Source organism: Populus alba, chromosome 3, assembly GCF_005239225.2.
Source record: "Populus alba chromosome 3, ASM523922v2, whole genome shotgun sequence".
NCBI classification, from domain to species: Eukaryota; Viridiplantae; Streptophyta; class Magnoliopsida; order Malpighiales; family Salicaceae; genus Populus; species Populus alba.
In genome coordinates this window covers 19,476,140-19,497,341 of record NC_133286.1, presented here as the reverse complement: position 1 = coordinate 19,497,341, position 21,202 = coordinate 19,476,140, and the positions used below count along the sequence as shown (strand labels likewise).

The following is a 21,202-nucleotide window of genomic DNA, read 5'->3' as shown; positions in this document are numbered from 1 at the left end:
TTGAATGGATTGAGTAATTAATTCCTCCTTTTCTTTCAAATATTTGAGTGATGATGCTTGTGTCTTATACTATTTCCATGAATATTTTTTTTTTGGTAACTCGAGGTATTCAGATCAGTTTACGCGTATCACGACTAATTCCCGAACTCACAGAACATCCTGCAAGCCCAGTGAGCAGGTAAGACACCATGGAAGTGACAGGCATGCACAAGCAAGACTTGAACCCTGATGCAGAGGAAGGACACAAGACCCTTCCACCGCTGGGCTACAAGCTCAAGTGCTATTTCCATGATTTTTAATAGGTCTTTTAAGTCGTGTTATTAAACTCATATCAGTTTAAAAAATTAATCAAATGATTTGTTGAATTAATTTTTAAATATCAGTTTAAAAAATTAATCAAATGATTTGTTGAATTAATTTTTAAATTCAAATAAGTAGACAATTGACTTAGTTAAGAGATCTGATTTGATTTTTTTTTATATAGAAAATATCCAAAATATCGTTAGTTTTTATTTATTTTTATATACAACCCATGATCTGAACTTTAAACCAATAAAATTTAATAACTTTAATTTTAAGGTATGTTTAGGAGGAGTGGTTTGAACGGGGATCGATGAACGAGGGGATGAGTTAGAAGTGATGAATGAAAAGATGCTTTCATTGTTTGGTATGCTGAATGGAGATACTTGGAAGGATCCCTCCTATTATTCCTCATCACTTGCATCAGCACGAGAAAATGGCAGGCCAAAAAGATAAACCATGTATATCTTCGCAGATTTAGTTATCCTTTCTCTAATTTTTTTTTTACGAATATTGTCAACTTTATGGTTAATGCTTGTCAATTCATGTAGATTTCTCTTGATCACCTTTTAAAATAGTTATCAAACTTGATTTCATGATTTGATGCAGTGCAAATTTCAAGTCATGAATTAAAATATATATATATTTTTTTAAATATAAAAATTAAACTTAATTTTAATCCGGTTGATCTAATTAAATTAAGTTGATTTTTTTTATACCAAGTCAAAGAATAGATTCTTCAAATCTTAAATTAATCTATTAAATCAAACCGGGTTTAATAATTATAATCTCAGTTTTTTTCAAATTTGGTTAAATCTAGATTTTTCTACCTTCTATTTCCATTAAAGCCTAAACAAATACTCTTATTGAAGTTTCAAGGTAGCTATAATTAAGCCTATAGCTATCTTGTAATATTTTTTATGGCCGATTAGCAAGAACTTGGGCCGACCATTATTTTCCTAACGAAATTTTACCAGCCCAAACCCCTCTTTTATAGCTAACAAAAGCCCAATTCATTTAAAAACAGCCCACATTGACACGACGTTTTTTCTTTCTCTCTCCAACAAAGGATTAATGAAATTTCGTGACGTTCTTCTCTCCTCTCCTGATTGATCATACCACAGATCTCTCTCCTTCTGTCTGGACATGGATTTCCAAATACGCAGCGTTTTGCCTCTGGTCATCATCTCCTCTCTTCTCTACTCACTAGCTAAGGTATATATCTCTCTGTCCATGCTTGATTTGATCTTGGCTAATTTGTTATCATTTGATTTGTTTGGTTAATTTCTCCTCCCTCCCTTCCTTCCAGGCTGAGATTAGCGGTTCGGTTATTTTCATCGATAGCCAGACTCGTCAATATCTGCGCTCTCCATCACCAAACGATGTCGTCCAGGTTTCTTCCATTTCTATACTTCAATTTTTCTGGTACTTCAATTCAAGCTGCCCGATGCAGAATTTTTTGGGCAGTTCATTTATTTCGATTTCTATCAATTAATAAATGTCTTAGGGAAGTGTTCATAGCAAATATCTGAGATGATTTAGATTGGCATTAGAAATTAGTCAATTGAACTAGAAAAATCGCAACGCATATACTTCATTTCAATTTACACTAGTTATGATACCTGAAAATGAGTTGATCCATCATATTTTACACTTTTTTGTGATGTTTTGCTGAGCTGATGTCGAACAATTATCCTTCCTATTCCTGTGCAGTGTGTAATTGTCTGTCTCGCTGTCAATTGACTATATGTCTGATTTTACAGTCTAACTCCATGTCGCTTCGAGAAGTTGGTGCTGCTGTGTCAGTCTTGCTTGGTTTTGTGCCATCGGATGGACTCTCAGCTGCTAGTTCATTGAAGGTCATTTGGAATAACATGCTTTGCAGACTTAAATTTTATAGTTTATATTATTGTTTGTGGGAATTGCTGATTCTGATAATTGTTGTTGTTGTTTCTTTTACAGTTGAATGAGGTTCTCTTGCCCAATCCATTTAACAGGCCTCGTGCTGTTTTCATGCTGGAAGTCACTGGAGGTTAGGGTCTCTGGTATTGGTGTTTGCTTTATTTTCTTTTGTTGACCTGGTACTTGAGCGAATTATCTTTGCATGCAGAGCTTCCTTCTGTGGCCGATCAAGCAAATGTAATGTTCAATGCTGCCTACAAGAGCAAGATTGTTCCTGGTTCAAATAAAGCTGATATTCAACTTCCAGGTACCGAAGCGCTATATACATGAATAATAGAAAGACTTGTTTTGTTAATGTAACTATTTATTGTTTTTTGAATCAATGGATTGTGAATTTTGATGATTATTTTTTTTCATTTTCCATAATCTGTTTCAGGCGAAGAGGTTTCAGTGGTTTCTCTCGATGAAGAATTTGTGGATTTCACTGATGAGGATTTAAATGATTTTGTAAGTCTTGACTTGTATTTACCCCCTGTTATTGCCTTTTCCTGTGTTATTGATCATTTTGCTTAAATGTGTGACACTGGCATCATGCGTTTGTTCAGGCATCTTGGTTGGGTGGATCATATGCTGTTGATCCCTTGGAAGCACTGAAGGGAGAATTAGCAATCCCATTGGCTAGTGGTGCCACTATAAATCTTCATATGTCTAAGGTCTTTTATTTTTTATAAATATTGTATTTTAGATCAACCCATTCATTTTATAATTTTCAAACTTTTATTGGAAGATTTGCATTTTGATTGTTTGCAGAAAGCAAACAGGGAATTCATAGCAAGTCTTCTAGCTCTGCTCCGCAATAGTAGAAAAGCTGTTGAGATGCATGGAGATTTGTCACTGAGCAATCAACCACCTGCAGAGTTATTGAAGGGCAGTTTTGATGGCCTTAAGGTGATGATATCCACTTATAGTGAATGGAATGAGCTTGATTGCATCCTTTTGAATGATTGCAAATTGGAACCTCTCACCAACTCATTTCTTTATTCAATGAAATCATATTTCTTTAATACCCCAGTCTAACTACAAAGCAGTAAGCTCATGACTTATTTTATTTATCACATTGCAGGCTTTGCAGGAGCATTATGGACCTGAGGGTGCTGTGCAGAAAGGGCTAGAGCTATTAATTACTATGTTGTCCAAGATGTTTGATTCATTGCAAGCAGCTTACAAAGGTTGGTTGTTTGGGTTTTTGGGATCTCCAACACAATCTTAAGCTGAAATGTTGTAGTTTTCATGCAAATGATAGGTGAAAAGAGTGGCAATCTAATTTATCTGATCAGTGCTCGCAATCATTTGCCCCGCTGTAGATTTCTTATTTTGCTTACATGAACACTGCAGGGTTTTTAAATCAACAAAAATATAGAATTTAAGCTAACTTAGCGCGTTATTGTTTCCAACCTGTATTTGTGATAACATGTGCTTCATCTTTTTCCTTTTAGTAACCGTTGTTCCCTAGCTTATTGCTGAGCCTGAAAATTTTATGGTTGTGTTACAAAACTGAATGGTAATTGGGCAGGTCAAATTGTTGGAGCAATCCTTTTTAATACAGCACCTGCACCAGAATCAGAAACATTGCTGAATGTCGTGTTGACTTCCCGGCCATCTGCACGTTGGTTGGAAGAAACAAAAGGGCCCACTATTGAAACCATTGCAGTAGTGGCCTTGGTTAGAATAACCCTTGCTTGGATAACTGGAATTGTTCTTATCATTGCTACTCTTTTGGGGGTAAGATTTTGTAATAACAAAAAACTTGCACCTTTTTTCCCTCTAATTAATTTAGTAACACTGAAAATTTAGATTGTGCTAATTATCGTCTCTGATTGCTCCCTATCCCTGCCCCTTTTTTTCTTTATCTATTCTATTACATTTTTGTAAGCAGAAAAAATCTCGATCACTGACTAGTAAAATGATGAGTTGCATTGCATGTGACTTCTAGGTTTGGAGAAGGAAAAGGAGGGGAGTGGATTGAATAACTATACAATCCACGAACCTTTTTATAGAATAATTTACACAAATGATCCATATTTCTTGTGATGTTGCTGAGTTTAGGACTAGATTCTGCATAAGGTGCCTGATTCATGACTCTCATAAGTTACGTGGATAGAACAGTTCATCATGTGAGATAGAACCTAGACAAGCATCCAAAGACCGTGCCAATTTAAAAGTCTGCTGATCTTTTTTGTTTTTTCAATTTCATCTGTTTTATTAATTTTTCAAATCAATCACAGATAGAATCCTTATCCCTATAGTTCATAGGCATACCTGGCAAAACAAGGCTTTCAGACATCTCAATGGAAGGAGAACCTTAAAAAATGTGTGTTTAGTTTGCCTAGAATGCACATCTCTCTCTCTCTCTCTCTCTCTCTCTCAATATAAACTGCGTTTCTTGGTTGTTCTTTTGTTTGCAGATCTACTTTCTCTTCAGCATGCCACTCACAAAGGACACCCTTTTGTATTCCAACGTCAAGCTGGACTAAGCTGAAAGGAAGCTGATCGATCGTTTGACTGCTGGGAGTGATGCAGGATGCAGTGGATATGGCTTATTTGTAGATGTCTTGTTGTAAACAAACCTATTCCTTGGTTGCTGTGTTGCTCCAGCGAATCAGATGCTTGCATCACAGGCATGAGTAGCTACTTGACCAAGGGTGTAGACGCTTACAAGAAAACCCGTTGGTCGATGCGAAGTCGTTTCATATACAGTAGGAGGTACACTGTAAACCCGAGACAATGTGGAACAACAATCATTGTGCAATAACTTGTTTTTCGTTGGTGAAGTTGTTTGTCATAATCTGCGTGCATTTGTTGAATAAGGAGGATGCTATCAGGATTTGTAGTTGTAGTATTTAATCATTAATATTCTCTCCAGTTTTTGAATAAAGGAAACTTCCCTCGTTTCGTTCCTTGCGTGTTGGAGCATCAAAATACTGTGAGCTCACGTTAGGCAGGAGGAGGAGCCAGCCCTGAGCTGATGGCTTTTGGTTGAACCAAACCACCTGCTTGCTTGTTGTTCTGATTGAAGAAGCACAAAAGTATCATTTATCCTCTTTCCAGCTTTCATTTCCACCCCCCCCCCCCCCCCCCCCTAAATAGATCAGATAAATAATAATAACAACGAGAATGTCGTCTTCTTTCTTCTGCCTCCAATGTTTTTTCTATTTAAAAAGTTTCTTTTTAAAAAAATTAAAATTTTTTAAAATTTTTAAAATTAATATTATTTGTGTTTTTAAATTAATTTAATATATTAATATTAAAAAATATATATTATTTTTATATATTTTTTAAATATAAAATATTTTAAAAAACAAAACATCTCCTTCTCTCTCCTCGCTTCCATTCTCCAAACACACAACTGTACTGCCTACTGGCTACCACTACCCTCACGCTATCTTTCAAATTTGCTCCTAGGAGGAACAGCGGTGGCTACTCGAAGATAGAATGGCTCCTAGATGTTTTCCTTTTTTACCCGGTAGTAAGAGTCTCAATCAACAATCATCATCCATGACGACTTCAGAATTCAAGCAATTTCTAATTTCATTTCAAGTTTGAGTGCTCAACTATATATGTGTGTGTGTGTACTGTTTATAGTTTGAAAGGCAAAGTTTGTTTTTAGAGTTAAATTAATTTCGTTTGAGCTTTAGAAAATGATTTGCCTTGTCATGCTCTCAATCATCCTCTCAAATATTTCTTATTTTCAATAAAGGGTTAATGTTTTGTATTTTTGTCTCTAGTCATTCAAATAAAGTATTTAAATACTGTTGAGTTTGGAAAATATACTCAATCCAACCAAAAATAGTATTGGAGCCTAGTCAATCGTAAATGGTGAGAAAAGTTTATCAAAATATACCCGGCAATTTGGTAAACCAATAATTTTTTAAGGGTGCAACTAAGATTTCATACCCTCATTAAGCACAAAATGAACTTGAGTCTTTTTTACTTTCATAAAGTTTATTTTTCAGTTTTGACTTGAGTTTGAGACCAATATAGAGAAATAATCCTTCATTATTACTATAAGTTATAAGGTCTCCACATGATAACATTTCAAAAGATAATGCATATTCTTTATTCTTGATTTTACTTTTTTTACATATAGTTTTGGAAGTTTAGATATAATTTTTTTTTCTTTTAGAAAAGATGTTGATAATCTTTTCTAATAAAGACTTTTGAAAGTAATGTATCCTTATACCATCTAAAATCTTGAAGTTTAGAACATGTTAAGATTGAGAGTATTTCAGATGATTTTTCTTGAAATTATTGTAGGACTTTTGTAAAGTGTTTGATGATATAGTAGAATAATCTATTTTTTCTTTATTAATTTGAAATTCCCTAGTAAATTTTTTTTTTTAAAAAAAAGCTCAATTTCAAAGGTTTCTTGGATGTCTCTATTATATATAAGATTTTTTTTTTCTAAATCTTAAAATAATTTGTCAACCTCTCTACGCAAGATTTAAGAAAAATCCTCATGCTTGGAGTCCTCAAATGATCGAAATTGTCAAGTATCTAAAAAGTCTAGTCAAAAGTCTTCGTTGTCTGAGTATTTTGGATCTAGAAAGCTTTTTTTATTGTCAAAACTAATGTTAAGCATTGGTTATGATAGAATCCTCAAACGAAAAGTTCAAAATCATGAACAAGTTGTCTAGTACTATTTTGGTATATAGTCGAGTTTTCAAGCAAAATTATATCAATTGTTTTATGCATATCATCTTTTCAAGACTATTTGTTTCATAAGAAATTTATTTTGAGAACCGATTGTCAATCAACAAAATATTTCATTTAAGAGATGTTTAAAATATTGCTCAAAATATGTTTTTACTATGTGGTAAGCCATATTTTCAAAACTTTGATTTTGAAATTGAAATTATCAAAGGTAACACTAATTCTCTTTCAAACTCTCTTTAGAATATTTTTATAAGGTTCAAGATGAGCATACTAGTCAAGAAAACTAAAGAGTCATATGTCATAACCCTTTCAGGACCAGTTCACTTCACCCCAAGTCTTGTTAATTCAACTCGAGTTAACATCTTCTATGTAAAACCAACTTTTACCTTAATCAATCAGTTTTCAATTTTGTTAAATTTCTCTGGTCCTATTACCTCATTTTCAAACTATTCTCAAGTTTTACAAACCCTAACACAAAGATTCATTTCAAAAACACCATCAAAATCTTCTTAAAAGAAACATGTCAACTTGTATAAATCAAGGAATTGTCATATGTATATTTAGACAATAAATTTTTTCTCTACAATAAAGATCTTAATAAAATCATTTCTCGTATTTTTCCTCTTCAATTCTAATTTGTCCCATAAAATTTGCAAAAAACAAGACAATTTTATGAATTCATCTTTGATTGACACTAACTCAATCAAAATAACTCATAATCATGATATAGATAATTCTTCTAAAATTACATGTTTCAAAATGAATATTTTAAAGGTCTTATCCTATTAAGATTGTAACCAAAATCCCGGTGAATAAATTTTTTTTTTCAAAACTCTCAACCTTCTGGATGTAGTTATCTTGACTATCAACAACATGATTGAATACTCTTTACCTATAAAATTATGATCATGCTTTGTTTATTCATTTTGATAAAAGTTGTCCAAAGAATTTTCTAGCATGGTTTTCAAACAAATGGTGACAATACCTCTCTTCAACATTTGAAATTCTACCTCAAAAAATTTAGGAAGCTTTGGATCGACTTGCACCAAAGAAACTTTCAAAACATGTTTATGCATCTTTACACCAATCTTTAAGGTCTTTTAGATTTTATGTTGAGACTTTATAATAATGCATGATATAGATGAAAAAATTGTTATTCTCCAGATCTTATGAGAGATATCAAAGGTAAAATAGAGGCGACAATTCAATATAGAATTAGCCTCGTTCAATCATGGATATAGTCTTTCCAAGATCACATTTCATCATCATCCTCATCTTGGCTAGTATATATATATTTTTATATCAAAAAGCAAAATTCAAGTTGACCTTGCATCTTCCAATACTAAATCTCAAAATAAAAAGATATTTCAAAAAACCCTATCACAAATTTAAAATTCCTCCCGATAAAAAAGATCATATCCTAGCCAATGAGGATGCATATTATGATCCCGATATGATAAGGCAATTGTGTGATTTTTAGACACATCAAACAATTCAATAATTCGAATTCCTCTATAGCATCGCTCATAATATCATCAAAAGGACAAGACAACATTAACATTCATGTAAAAGACAACCGTCGACATCAACTTTAATAATTTTCATTTGCAATGTTTACCTCTTCCACCTCGCAATAAGAGTCAGTCAACAATCATCATCCATGACAACTTCACAATTCAAGCAATTTCTAATTTTGTTTCAAGTCTGAGTGCTCAACTGTATATATTTAATGTTTATTGTTTGAAAGACAGTGTTTCTCGAGTTAAATTCTATTGATCCGCCTTGTAATGATCTCAATCATCCTGTAAAATATTTATCTTTCTCAATCATCCTGCAAACTGAAATCAGAGTCCTCTGGTTAACCAGGCATGACAACTTGTGTTATCAAAGTATTTTAACAGGTTGGTCGACATCGAAAACAAGAGTTCGAAAGTTTTGTGGGCTTGCCAGACAGGTGGTTGGCAGTAGCCTGACCTCGTTAACCCTATTAACCTAACACATGCTGTATGGCTGAGCTGCAATTGCTTCTGTGAGAAGCATAGAGCTGGAGGGCCAGTCATCGGAGCTCGAGAGTTTCACACGAGACCACCACTCTCATCAGAGTTGACAGCGGCACAACAAAAACGGGTAATTGTCATAATTTCATGAAACCCAATCCTAGTCAAGCCATCGAAGTAAATCGCTCTCTTTTTTTCGAATGAATCAAAGCATGCATAGAAAACTGATCCGAGCAATCTACCCGGGCCACCGTTTTCACAAACAGGAGACTTCCTTTATAAACAGTAGCAGAGCTTTTCACAACAACGTAAATGTAAATAAAACGACCTCACTGCTCAAAACACTGGTTCTGAGATAGTAGTTTGTATCCACCATAAAGGGTATGGGTGCCAATCCAAAATAAGACATGTATTACTTTGGCAATAAATTACTTTTCTGTAATAGAAACAGAACTACCAGGCTTACAAAATCCTATAATGAAATGAACTTTTATTGGTGACAACTCTTCATTATATTTGCTAGCATGTAATGATTTTCCTGTGACCTTTTTTGGATTTTCTTTTTGAGCTGATATTTTTACAGATTTGTCTTTGGTTTGCCACTTGCAGTAACACGCCTTGCCACTGAACGCATGGTCACAAATTCCTCAGCAGCAGATGGGTGTATTCCTACCTGTGGCACAAAAACGAAAAAGAAAAGGAAAAAAACTCATCAGTAATACACAATCCAAAATGAGTACAACTGGATTGCCGCGACATCTAAAGAGCGATAATCCTTTTTCACACATCACCAGCTGTCTGAACACATGCTACCATAAACAGCAAGGAATATATATATATATTGATGCACAGAGATGTCATCGCTTCTACATGTGTGTGTGTGTGAACCAGTCAAAAAGAAAAGGGGTAATCAAGGGGGAGAGCTAACAATACAAGGACATGGCCACCCATAAGCAAAGAGTCTGGGTATATCATGATGTGACTGCCAGCATTTACAATTTGACACCCACATCACCTATATATTATTGATTAGACCACAACATAATCAATTCTATGTTCATTACAAGAACGTGTCAAGGGATGCTAGGAAAGGAAAGAATCACTAAAATCCTTATCTTTAGCCTCTCTAAGGGAAAGTTTATTAATACTTACAGTACTGTCAAATTGTTGCTTGGTTGCTCCACACTTCAATGCAACAGCAATACCCTGTGAAATCACCAAAGAACAATGATCAGGACGTGCATGAATAACCAAAACCAAAAAAAATGTAGGGACAAAAAACTGGAATAGGGAAGGGGGTGGTTTCAGCAATGAAATTATGTTAAGCAAATGCAAGGTACTCTACACAGGTTATTCATGAAATGAATCGGAAAACACACACCTGCATAATTTCAGGTGCATCTGGCCCACACATGGAAGCTCCAAGAACTTTATCCGTCTCAGCATCAACAACAAGCTTCATTACTGTCTTCTCTTGTCGACTAGAAACAAAGATGAGATCGTACATATTAATTAAAAAGCATAGGAAAGACAGAGAACACCTCACAATTAAAGTAAAAGGGGGCAGGCTTGAATACCACCCTGAATTATGAAAAACATCCCAAACCATCTATGCTTATGGCTTTCATGGTTTTATCACATCCTTTATCTTAACTCGTAAACATGTATTGATCCTTTATTATTTAAGCATTTCCTTTTAAAGGAGGAAACTCCTTTTTCAGACCAGGGAAATTTAGTTAAAAAAGAACAAGGAAAACTGGTTTCACGAAAATGAACGATATGAGGATGCCTTGAGCACTGAAGAAATGTCAGGTGTTGTTAACATGTAATGTAAAGATGTTTCAATCAATCAACAGAAAGACTTCTATCAGAAAGTAAAGATGTTTGAAGTCTATCTGCTTTGGAGATTTAAGGTAGTACAGATACAACAAACTTCCAGGACCTCTTAAGAGATATTCTCTATTTATTGGCCAGTTTAAATTTACAAATAATTTCTCACTTTTAAGTTTCCAAAGGAAATGTTTTGACCCCTACTTCTTTCATGTCATTTTGCAAGTGATGTTCTAAAGTTTTCCATAATGCTAACTGTTTGTTTGTAACACTACAGACCAATTTAGCAACGTAAGATCTCAAATTCAGTACATACCCAGAGATAGTGTTCTTCATAGGATTAAAGGTAGAAGTGAAAACCAACACATCACCATTTGCTTGGTCTAATGCCTGCTCCTCGCTGAGGCCCACTACAGAGAGAGGAGGAATGCTGCAGAATACCAAATAGCACATTTTATTCACCCATGAAGAGAGATGAACACAAACACTAAATTTTCTCACACTTAGACTTCTATGTTCAATATGTATGACTTAGTCACGGTGAAGCAACAAACTAATGTTATTGTATGTATCAAATGAAGTACCATACAACATAAACCAAATGTTATGTACAAAATATAGGCATTAGATTCCAACAGAGCATTGTATCAGTAAAATACGGAGAACAGATATAATATGATCATGGAAACAACATGAATAGACTTGAGGCAATCCCAGTGAAGCAACAAACTGATATGACTACGCATCAAATGGAGTACCAAATAGCATGTAACAAATACAGGTATTGAATCCCAAAACAGAACATGGTATCAGCAAGGTAGGGAGTGAAAAGAGACATATGGTCATGGAAACAACATGCATGGAATAGAGGTATCTCACATAACTAAAATGACAAGCAAATTTCCTTCAATAACCTGTTTACTAAATAACCTCCAACTAAATCACAGATTTACTCTTGGAGACATGAAAAACTGTTGATTGATAGACTAACAAAATATCATCAATCAAAATTCAACAGTACTTTAATCCCAAACTAGTTTGGATAATCTATGCCGAACCTTTCCGTCCAGTCTCTTCTTTTCTTGGACAAACTTTCTATGAGCTCATTTAGCAATATCATTCCTGATTTTCCCCCCCAAATTCAACCCCCACAATTGTTATTCCCAGCTAAACATTATTTATCACAGCCAATAAAAAAATGCAAGGAAATGCAGTTAAATCATAAAGGTATTCTTATGGCCCTCTTCCAATTTTTGTTTGAGAGATTTGTACTTCTTTAGTACCATGTCATATTATCCAAGATTTCAGTTACAAAATCAATTTTCACATTACAAATTTCTGTTAAGAGCTTCCAAATCTCTGTTCTAAAGCACTGGATAATACATCCAAGAGTTCCATGAAATGATACAGTACTTCAAAGATACCTGAGTGATTGTATGAGCTCAAACCTTTTCTTTCACTATCATTATGGAATTGACTGAAAGTTTGGTTAATATTATCATAGGTTCCTAGTTGTAGTCACCATGGTGGCATGGTCTACTTTTGGAGATTGTGATGCTCATTCATTATCATGACAACATGATGACTTGTTAGGTTTTAGAGATGCACAAACAATAATGACATCCAACGAAATGTCAAGTTCAAAATACTAGCTCTGAATATAAACAAACTCCATGGACAGGGCAGTTCTTGCTGATATTTGAAGTTCTAAAGCACATATATTTATCACGACTACATCCAGTTTAAGTGATTTAAAATTTATTCTTTGGTAAATTAATTATGAAATGCTTTTCTATTTTTAGAATGCCAAATATATGTTTTACATCTTCTATGCGAAAATGTTCAATTTTCATAAGGTCTTCTTGACTGTTCTTCAAAAGGTCCCACAATGTATGTATATTGGGCCTTTTTAGGCAATTATAAATCTTAGGAGCCAATTCGAGTTGGTCAATAAAAATAGATTTCAATGTTATTTCTTTTTTATTTTTCCTTAGTTTAGCCAATCTATCATGAAAAGCAAAAGGGGGTTAAGTAATCTTGTGTTGATTTTTTTCTAAATGGAAGTTTTCTTCTTCTGCATGTAGAAAAGGAATAAATAAATCAATCAAATTCTGGGAGGCTTCATGAAGTGCTTCTTTAGGAGTTAAACTTCCATTTGTCCATATTTCTAGACTTTCATTAAAATCAAACAGCTATTACCATCATATAAAAAAGATGTTGACGAAGAAAAAGAACCATACAAGTAAAATAAATAAAAAAAGAGATACCTAAACACAGCATATGGTATGTGATTGTAGTCTGGTTTGGTAGGTTGCCCTGCGAAAACAGTTTTCTGCAGCCAATACACCAGGAAACAGATTCAATGAATTATCAAATCAATTAAAAATTTTCCAAAAATGGAGGGGGAGGAGCTAAAAAGAAAACTGTTGTGAAAACAAAGAAACAAAACAGAAGGCATATCATAAGAAACACGTACTGCAAAGCATGATCCCTCCATCAAGGCCACGGGAGTAAGATTCATTCGGTTTGTGACATCACCAGCAGCCCATATGCTAGGTATGTTGGTGCGAGAGAACTCGTCAACCTGATCAAGAAAGTAATATCCCTATATCAGCCCAATACAGATGAAGTGGGTATAGACAAAAGATTACAATAGTAATGAAATGATAATTATACCCACATCAGGGATTTAAGAAAATAAAACACCAAACCACAACCAGTATGTATGGTATATACCCCTCTACAAGGAAAGGAAGTTAGAAAAAAAACTGCTATAATAATGCTGAAATTGGCATCTGTTTTTTGTGCACTAAAGTAATAACATGAAGCTCAATGCTTAAAACCAATTGAATAACTGAAAAGCTACTGACCTTCACAGCTCCTGTTTTATCAAGCTCAACGCCTACAGCTTCCAAATTTAATCTCTTCGTATTGGGAGCTCGACCTATAACAAAGGAATGATGAATATCGATATGAAAGTAATATCAAAACAAAAGGACAAAACATAGAAAATACAAGAAATTAACAAAATTGCAGGAATCTTTTCCATTGTGATGATGAATAGCGGACAAAGTTCCTTGATGAAGCAAATGCTGTTGATTATGTAAAAACAATAATAACAACTATAAGAAAAGGCATCTTATAATTTTGACTGGGGCTCCAAAAACCAATGCCTGCATGTGTCAGGTTTAGAAATGGAATGTAAATTATCAAGTCAAAAGGCACTCATGTTCTACACAACTCTATTGCATTCTGCTTGGCAATCCAAAGTCTTGTAACACCTCATACTATAAACCTTCAGTCTCCATACATTTGCATCACAATTTCACAAAAATTCCAACATTGATCTGGCAACACTGCCTTGGAAACGTGGATAACATTATCTAAGCAGATAGCACAGTGAAAAATACTTTGAGCAAGGATAAAAAATAAGCTAGAACGAAAATATCCAGTGGAACCCCACATGTAAAGGTTGAATTAAAACAGCAATGCGTGCTTTCTATTTACAGTACAAGCTTACATGCAGCAGCCTATTAAAAAACAGAACAACTTCACAATGCAAATAATTTAACTACGATTATAATTACCAGTGGCAAAAAGTACAACATCTGCCAACAGCTCCTCTCCATGATCTGTGCGAACTTTAATTCCATCCTCTGTTTTAGTCAACTGTATTTACAGCTAATATAATTACAATGAGGTTCACTATAAATAACATGGAAAAATCAAAACACAAACTGGAGAGAGGCAGATGAAAAATAACATGAAAAAGCAACACATGTAACATTGACACCAAATCCTAAGAAAGGTGAAAGTACCTCTGTCAAATTTGTTCTGGGGTGCAAATTAATTCCCCTGCCTTCAAGATTTCTTGCAACAACAGCCCTCATTTCATCATCAAAACCCCTGAAGCAGATAGCTATCAGATATATTGGCATGAGAAACACAACTGCAGTCCAAACCTTCGAAATGATTGAACAAAAAATGCCAGAAATCCTTGGTGAAAATAAGTAACAGATGGTGAATTAAAATCACCATTATAACAGCATAAAAAAAATGCATGCAACATACTTGAATGAAAATTGCTACTTCAAATATGAAACACTAAAATTTGCTATCTTCCAGGTTCCAATTCCTGCAGACAACCTATTGTATTTTGGCCACAGAATATGCAAACCAGGAAGTAATTATCAAAAAAAGTAACCCTGTTGATAACATATTCTTTACACAGTTTACTTGCAAACATACAATGTGTGGACTACTATATAAGACAAAAACTTGGTCATCCAAAACAGAAAAAACAACATCAAGGCCTTAACCACAACCTTAACGGAAGTTCCCTTCTGAAAAATAGATCCACGGTAGCACCCATGCCACGCCATATCGAAGCAAACTCAACAGCAATGTACCTAAACAAGAAAAAGAACAGTTATCCAAAATCATACGCATGCTAGGACATGGGCAAATAAAATAAATAGATAGCAAAGCTTCACGGAGAGTTTACCCTCCACCAAGCACTACTGCACGCTTTGGTAAATCTTCCAAACTCAATGCCTCATCAGAAGTTATGCCCAACTCCTAAACAATCAGAAAGCAGCAGATAAGGCAGGCAGGCAAGATAAAGAAAACAAAAGAAAAACACTTCAACAAGAACATATCTGCACCGCAGATAATTTGAATCCTGCAATAGGCTTCAGCAAAATCAAACAAAATAAGTTCGACTAGGTAATTACAGCAGTAATTGTGATCAAGAATTAATGTGCAATTGAAAGATGAGCACCATGCATCTGAATGGAGAAACTTTTATAAATGTGGTGGAAAACAAAATTCAAAAGAAACTACAGATAGGAATGTCCATCCAATTGTAAAAGATAAAGATGGCTTAGGTAGTGCCATGATAGGTACACATGAAAACATTAAAAAAAGGTTGATGCTGGAACGGAAAATATAAAATGGACAAGTGAATGAAATATGAAAACTGGATTGTAAAATCCACAATCAACTATTATATGGGGACATGTTACAATGGACAAGGTGCACTCAAATCACATGCTATAATAATGCATGGCTCACTATTTCTAGTTGAAATGAAATAAGACATGATAGAATTTCAATAACAAGAACGCTGACAGCCCCATTACATACATAATTACATGGCATATTAAATTATGAACTTCCAGATAGCAAATCAATTTCATGTTGAAGTAGACTGCAACACATCACACATGGCGTATTGAAATTATGAATTTCCAATTAACAAATCCATGTCATGTTGAAGTAGCATCTAAACTCAACTGCAACACATCTCACAAAACAAAATAAAGAGCACAAATTTGTAAATTACAGGCATGCATCCGCAAGTGGGAACAATACAGAGATGTAAGGCTAAGCAAAGGTGTTTCTGAAGCATTCACTCATCCAATTTCTCCAAACTTACAACAATTTTCTTTTAAAAATGCCTAAAAATGTCAAGAAGTTTATCTCTATGTTCTATAGAGCAATCCTTGAATTTAATACTGAGAAAAAGCTATTAATTACTAACTTTTACTAGTTGACAAGTCAAGATAAAAAGAAAAGGCACACGTAGAGTACATATCTTATTCTATGTCTGGTAAAATTTTATTTTTTGACAGATCTGCCTGGTATGCTATTTTAGCCAAAACTACAAGAAGTAATGGCCATTAGAGTTTCCATAATCAAAAGGCAATTCAAATTATCTAAGACATTTTACCCAAGAAAAAGTGCAGGTCTTCAATAACACACAACAAATGAAAAGGATATTAACTTTTAAATGACTTAATTGTTGGATTGACAAGGAGACAAAATACCCCATCAGAGATCAATTCCTAAGCATTCAATGAGAAAAAAACAGGAAACTAACCTGCCCAGGAATATCGGGACGCTGAGCCTTACTGCCAGTTGCAATCAGGATGTGCTTTGCTGAGTATTTCAATTTAGTGCCATCTAGTTGTGTCAGTTCAACTTCATTAGGACCAGCAACCTTTCCCTCTCCTTCATACAGTTTAACCCCAGCATTGGATAGTAACCTCTTGTAAATTCCATTTAGCCTGACTATTTCATCCGACTGCAATTTTGACCAGAAAAATAGATGAAACAGTATATTCACAAACAGGTGCTTTTGTATTCCAGGGTATGACGAAACTTTAGCCAAAAAAACAAGGAAAGTAGCAAGAATTTCTGAAAGAAAAAAAAAATCTTGAATGCAGGAGAAAAGGAATCTAAATGCTCTAAAAAGTAGATTTCTCCTTGACAGTTACCACTGTTTGAACAAAAGATAAGGAAGTAAAATGCAGAGTGATCAATCACTTCAGTTGCTTGTTCAGGCATACAAGGATGGAAGTTAAAAGTGAAAAATCCCCAGCGTGACCACCTGTCACACCCTCCAGAAAAAAAGGTGGAGTGAAAAATGAAATAAAGGATGTACTTTCCTTCAGAAAAACTCAATTGTCCTCTGAAATTAGTTGCTCAATAAATGACAGGCAAAGGTGAAATTAGTTGTTCAATAAATGACAGACAGAACCAGACAGGGTGCCACATGCATGTTAATAACAAATATCATAAATATAGAAACAAAACTGAAAAGATCACCAACCTTTTTCTGCAACAGTTTTTTCCAGTTGAAGTCCACCTTTTCATTGATTTCCCAACCATAATTCCTGGCGTCCTACAAAAACAAAGCACTCCATTCATGAAACCAACTGCCATTCAATACAGCTTACTTCACCCAAAAGACATTAAAAGCAGCCTGATAAAGGTCTCTGCATATGAAAGACAAATTTATTGCATACGAGGCAGCAGTGCTGCTGCCTCAGACAAATCAAACATATTCACTGCTCGATATTTACACTTTGTATTCTTTTTCACAATGCGAATGTATTCTTGCTTTACAGACCAAAAAATTAAAAAAAAAATAGAAGTATGAGCGTTTTAAATGCAAGATCTCAAACTTCAGTTTAAGGAGAACTTAGTGATTCTGAAATTGATCAATTTCAGAACTGAATAGAATGGAAGCATATTAAAATACAGTCCAACATCCATGTGCTGTCAGACAATCACATAGAACGCTTTCAATTTGTCATTAACTTTCTCTTCACTCCCAACTTTGCAACTTGAAAAAAAGGATAGGCTGTCATTTGATCAAGGTTTTTGCTAACACACTCAATAAATTAATCATTTCAACCTGGCACATATCTTGTTCTCACCTCAATCTCACCTCCAAAATTTGCTCCATAAACTAAAATCTTCTTGGGAACACAACCACGAAGAACACACCTACAAAACCAAATGAAGGCATGCCATTGATTATGAGTTAGGTTTCAACATTTCAGTTTATTCAAATTCAGTAGCAATCATCTCTAACCTAAACTAAAAACAAACTTGAAAGTCAACATTCTTTAAGTTTTCAATAATAACAGTGAACTTCCTTTACCATGGCACTATAGAATATCAAAAACATGTTTCTCCATTTGAAACTCATGAGAAGTACTTCAATGGGCCATGAAAGTATGAATTCAATAATTCTATTCAATGTCATCAAACACTCATGCGTGATCACTTGAGATTTTTAACTAGTAACTGCCATGCCAAACAAATCTCTTATTCAGTCAGACAAATGACCTACAGGAAACATTCCTTTAAAGGTCATTTAATGTCAAAAGCAACTTTTCTTGCTAAATTTCAGCATTATTCCACAACCAGATAAATCTCCCCACAATAGGAGATAAAACGGAAGCATATAGCACCAAATGTTGTTTAACCTCCACTTGTATAGAAACATGGTAAAACTTAATGAACTTAAACACAAAATTCCAACAACCAGTTGAAGTTCATGAAACTGGACATGACTGCAAACAAATCATCCACCATTGCTACAAAATTCAAACACATCAAGTCTCGTGGTCCAGATTTCTTCTATCAGCTCATCCATTGACATTGTAGCCAAAATGCTGAAAAACTGAATCATATGTCTAATGGATAGTGGAATATATCTGGAAAAAGTAATGCCAATAAAATAACCATGCAACAACAACAACCAAGCCTCCATCTCAAACTAATTGGGGCTGGCTATATGGATTGTTTTGTGCCATTCTGCATGACCATTATGGCAGCAGTAAGACAACTATGCTGCAACAATTGCAGCAAATGAAACTGAGATGTCTATTTTAGGATTTTAGATGAACTTACGTTCCACCAACCCCTCCATTCACTTCTGAGCTGATAGGATGAAATGGAAGCTCACAAATTCCAACCTTGAAACACAACGTTGGATACCATTAGCGAACAGTTAACCATCATGCTTTCACCAGAAAAATTATATATATTAATATCACTGAAAGCCATCATTTCTCACTTCAAAAGAAAAAAGAACTTGCAAATCAGTTTGCACAAAGTCCCCCGTCAGAATCAAAATGAGACAAGATTATGTTAATTCCATTATGCAATAGCCTTTATTATTTGCTCTCACAAAATCAAAACCAACTCCCTTTTCTTTATCAATAAAAAAATCATAACCTGATTAACAAAAAGCCCTCCAAGGTATGTTCTTTTAATCCCCACTAAAGTGATTATAAACCAATTAATACAATATTATATCCATGTAAATGAACTTCATTACATTACAAGTCTTCAACAAAAGTTAAAAAAAAAAAAAAATGATAAAAAACTTCCTCAAACCACATCAAGAACTCATGATGAATGGTTTTGTTTGTTTATTTATTTTTTAAACTTCCTCAAGATCGGGAACACATATTATACCTTGGCTCCATAATTAGCAGAAAACCTAGCAGCACGAACACCGCCACTCCCAGCTCCAATAACAAACAGATCAAAATCAAAGTGGGCATCTTCTTCTACATGGCTAGCTTGGTTCACTTCCCCATCGATAGGCATCTTTCGTGGCATGATTGTAAAATTGAATTTTAACTGCATCCACACATTCACACACAAAAATGAAAACCAGATCAACAGTAAATTTATTTAAGTTATAAAAAATCGTTAGAAAAACCATCTCAGGTCCTAAACTAAACCACACTGGCCCCTCCAATTTTAAGAGCTATACCATTTAAAATACAGCCAACACAACCATAAAAAAAAAAAATCAAAATAAAGAACCTTAAACGATAAGTAAAATACGCAAGGATGAAAAAGCTAGTAAGCATCTAACAAAACATCAACGCCAGACGAAGGCCATTAGCCAAAAAAACACCGGCTGCAGTAGGCTCGGTTAAGCAAGTCTAAAAAAAAATCTTTCTATAATTAAGAAGAAGAAGATCGACAATTTCGATTTGTTTATTTATTATTTTTTTACGTTTTGCTTCAATTTTCTAGAGGAGAGGAAAATGAAAAGGATAAATACCTTTGTAGAGATTGATTAGCGAAGGAGGAGAAATAAGTGGTAGGGAAGTATGGAGGTAAAGGAGAGTTTTCTTTTTATATGTGGTTAAAGGGAACGTCGTCCTTTCAAAGCTTCATGCCGCGATAGAGAGGGAGGAGGTTTTTGATTTGATTTTGGGCACCCAGACACAGTCTTCCTGCCTATTTAAAAGAACGGTCAATTTTTATTAAAATATTTATTTAAGTGGAGCATTTATACATTATTATTATTTTCCCTTTTCTTCTTCTCTTCTCCGTTTATAAAAGAGATATTTTTTTATATGACAGAAATTCAATTTTTGTTTCTCAAAAATAAAATAAAAAACATTTGTTGCTTAAACCTAAAAATCATCTGATTCGTTTATGAATATATGCTTGGAAGAAGTAATGAGAAATGAAACGTACTGGAGTCGCATTCATGTCCACATCCAACTAATGAGTTATAACAAAAGCTAAAAGATGAATTTTTATTTTTTTAAAGGACAAGATGATAAATTCATTGTCTCTGTCACAGTCCTTTTCACATGGTCAAACCTTCTTTCTTTCTTTTTTTGTCAGGGCCGCCATCATTTTTTATTTTTGGACGATTTTAACTTTTGTCACCATTGTTGCTGCATTGAAGCAGTCAATCCCAAAGTTGAGGGGTTCAGTCTGTTAAATTAATCTAGATTAGTGTGAGTGGTGCAGTTGTTATGATTGATTTTTAAAATGTTTTTTATTTAAAAATATATTTAAATAATATTTTTTTAATTTTTAAAAATTATTTTTAATATTAATATATTAAAAAAATTTAAAAATATTTTAATTTAAAGTAAAAAATAAAAATTTTTAATTTTTAAAAAAATATTTTTAAAATGCAATATTGAAACTTTAATTATTTTTTAATTTTTATTGATATTATCCGAGTCCAATCTTATTTTAATAGGATCGAGCTAATCCATCCGGATTTTATATATGAGCATGTCGTCTTGCTCCTCTGTTTTTTTTGTTTTATTTTTTTAGTTTAATGTAGGTATTCGGGCCAGCTTGTGTGCATCTCGATTAATTCCACGGACCCTGAAGTTAAC

The 21,202-nt window shown here is 34.0% G+C and overlaps 2 protein-coding genes across 4 annotated transcripts; one reads left to right on the top strand and one right to left on the bottom strand.

Moving 5' to 3' along the window:
- Positions 1 to 1,355: 1,355 nt before the first annotated feature.
- LOC118054627 (uncharacterized) lies at positions 1,356 to 5,159 on the top strand. The gene is made up of 11 exons (XM_035066265.2): positions 1,356 to 1,515; positions 1,610 to 1,693; positions 2,064 to 2,159; positions 2,263 to 2,332; positions 2,411 to 2,509; positions 2,639 to 2,709; positions 2,808 to 2,915; positions 3,013 to 3,150; positions 3,326 to 3,431; positions 3,776 to 3,984; positions 4,668 to 5,159. The coding sequence occupies exons 1-11, from the start codon at positions 1,447 to 1,449 to the stop codon at positions 4,734 to 4,736; spliced, it is 1,119 nt and encodes a 372-aa protein (XP_034922156.1). The 5' UTR covers positions 1,356 to 1,446; the 3' UTR covers positions 4,737 to 5,159.
- A 4,006-nt stretch (positions 5,160 to 9,165) lies between these two features.
- On the bottom strand, positions 9,166 to 20,279 carry LOC118054626 (glutathione reductase, chloroplastic). Of its 3 annotated transcripts, none has more exons than XM_035066262.2 (17): positions 20,119 to 20,279; positions 19,518 to 19,685; positions 18,948 to 19,012; positions 17,966 to 18,035; positions 17,356 to 17,427; positions 16,624 to 16,827; positions 15,247 to 15,320; positions 15,068 to 15,151; positions 14,561 to 14,648; positions 14,330 to 14,411; positions 13,613 to 13,686; positions 13,219 to 13,326; positions 13,010 to 13,074; positions 11,059 to 11,172; positions 10,294 to 10,393; positions 10,065 to 10,118; positions 9,166 to 9,585 (listed from the first exon to the last, which is right to left on the bottom strand). In XM_035066262.2, the coding sequence occupies exons 2-17, from the start codon at positions 19,662 to 19,664 to the stop codon at positions 9,490 to 9,492; spliced, it is 1,497 nt and encodes a 498-aa protein (XP_034922153.1). In that variant the 5' UTR covers positions 19,665 to 19,685; positions 20,119 to 20,279; the 3' UTR covers positions 9,166 to 9,489. The 3 variants fall into 3 exon arrangements, with proteins under 3 accessions (XP_034922153.1, XP_034922154.1, XP_073264189.1); XM_035066263.2 differs by lacking the exon at positions 20,119 to 20,279 and adding an exon at positions 19,875 to 20,026; XM_073408088.1 differs by lacking the exons at positions 18,948 to 19,012; positions 20,119 to 20,279 and having other exon boundaries at positions 19,518 to 19,655.
- Between the last annotated feature and the right edge of the window lie 923 nt (positions 20,280 to 21,202).

Excerpts from the sequence above, each read along its gene's own strand:
- LOC118054626 (XM_035066262.2), bottom strand. The coding sequence starts at position 19,664 with ATGCCACGAAAGATGCCTATCGATGGGGAAGTGAACCAAGCTAGCCAT. Across the intron at positions 16,828-17,355 it reads AAAAACTGTTGCAGAAAAAG|TCGGATGAAATAGTCAGGCT; the intron begins GTTGGTGATCTT and ends TCAAAATTGCAG. Across the intron at positions 13,327-13,612 it reads ATAAAACAGGAGCTGTGAAG|GTTGACGAGTTCTCTCGCAC; the intron begins GTCAGTAGCTTT and ends TTTCTTGATCAG.
- LOC118054627 (XM_035066265.2), top strand. The coding sequence starts at position 1,447 with ATGGATTTCCAAATACGCAGCGTTTTGCCTCTGGTCATCATCTCCTCT. Across the intron at positions 1,694-2,063 it reads CACCAAACGATGTCGTCCAG|TCTAACTCCATGTCGCTTCG; the intron begins GTTTCTTCCATT and ends CTGATTTTACAG. Across the intron at positions 2,916-3,012 it reads TAAATCTTCATATGTCTAAG|AAAGCAAACAGGGAATTCAT; the intron begins GTCTTTTATTTT and ends GATTGTTTGCAG.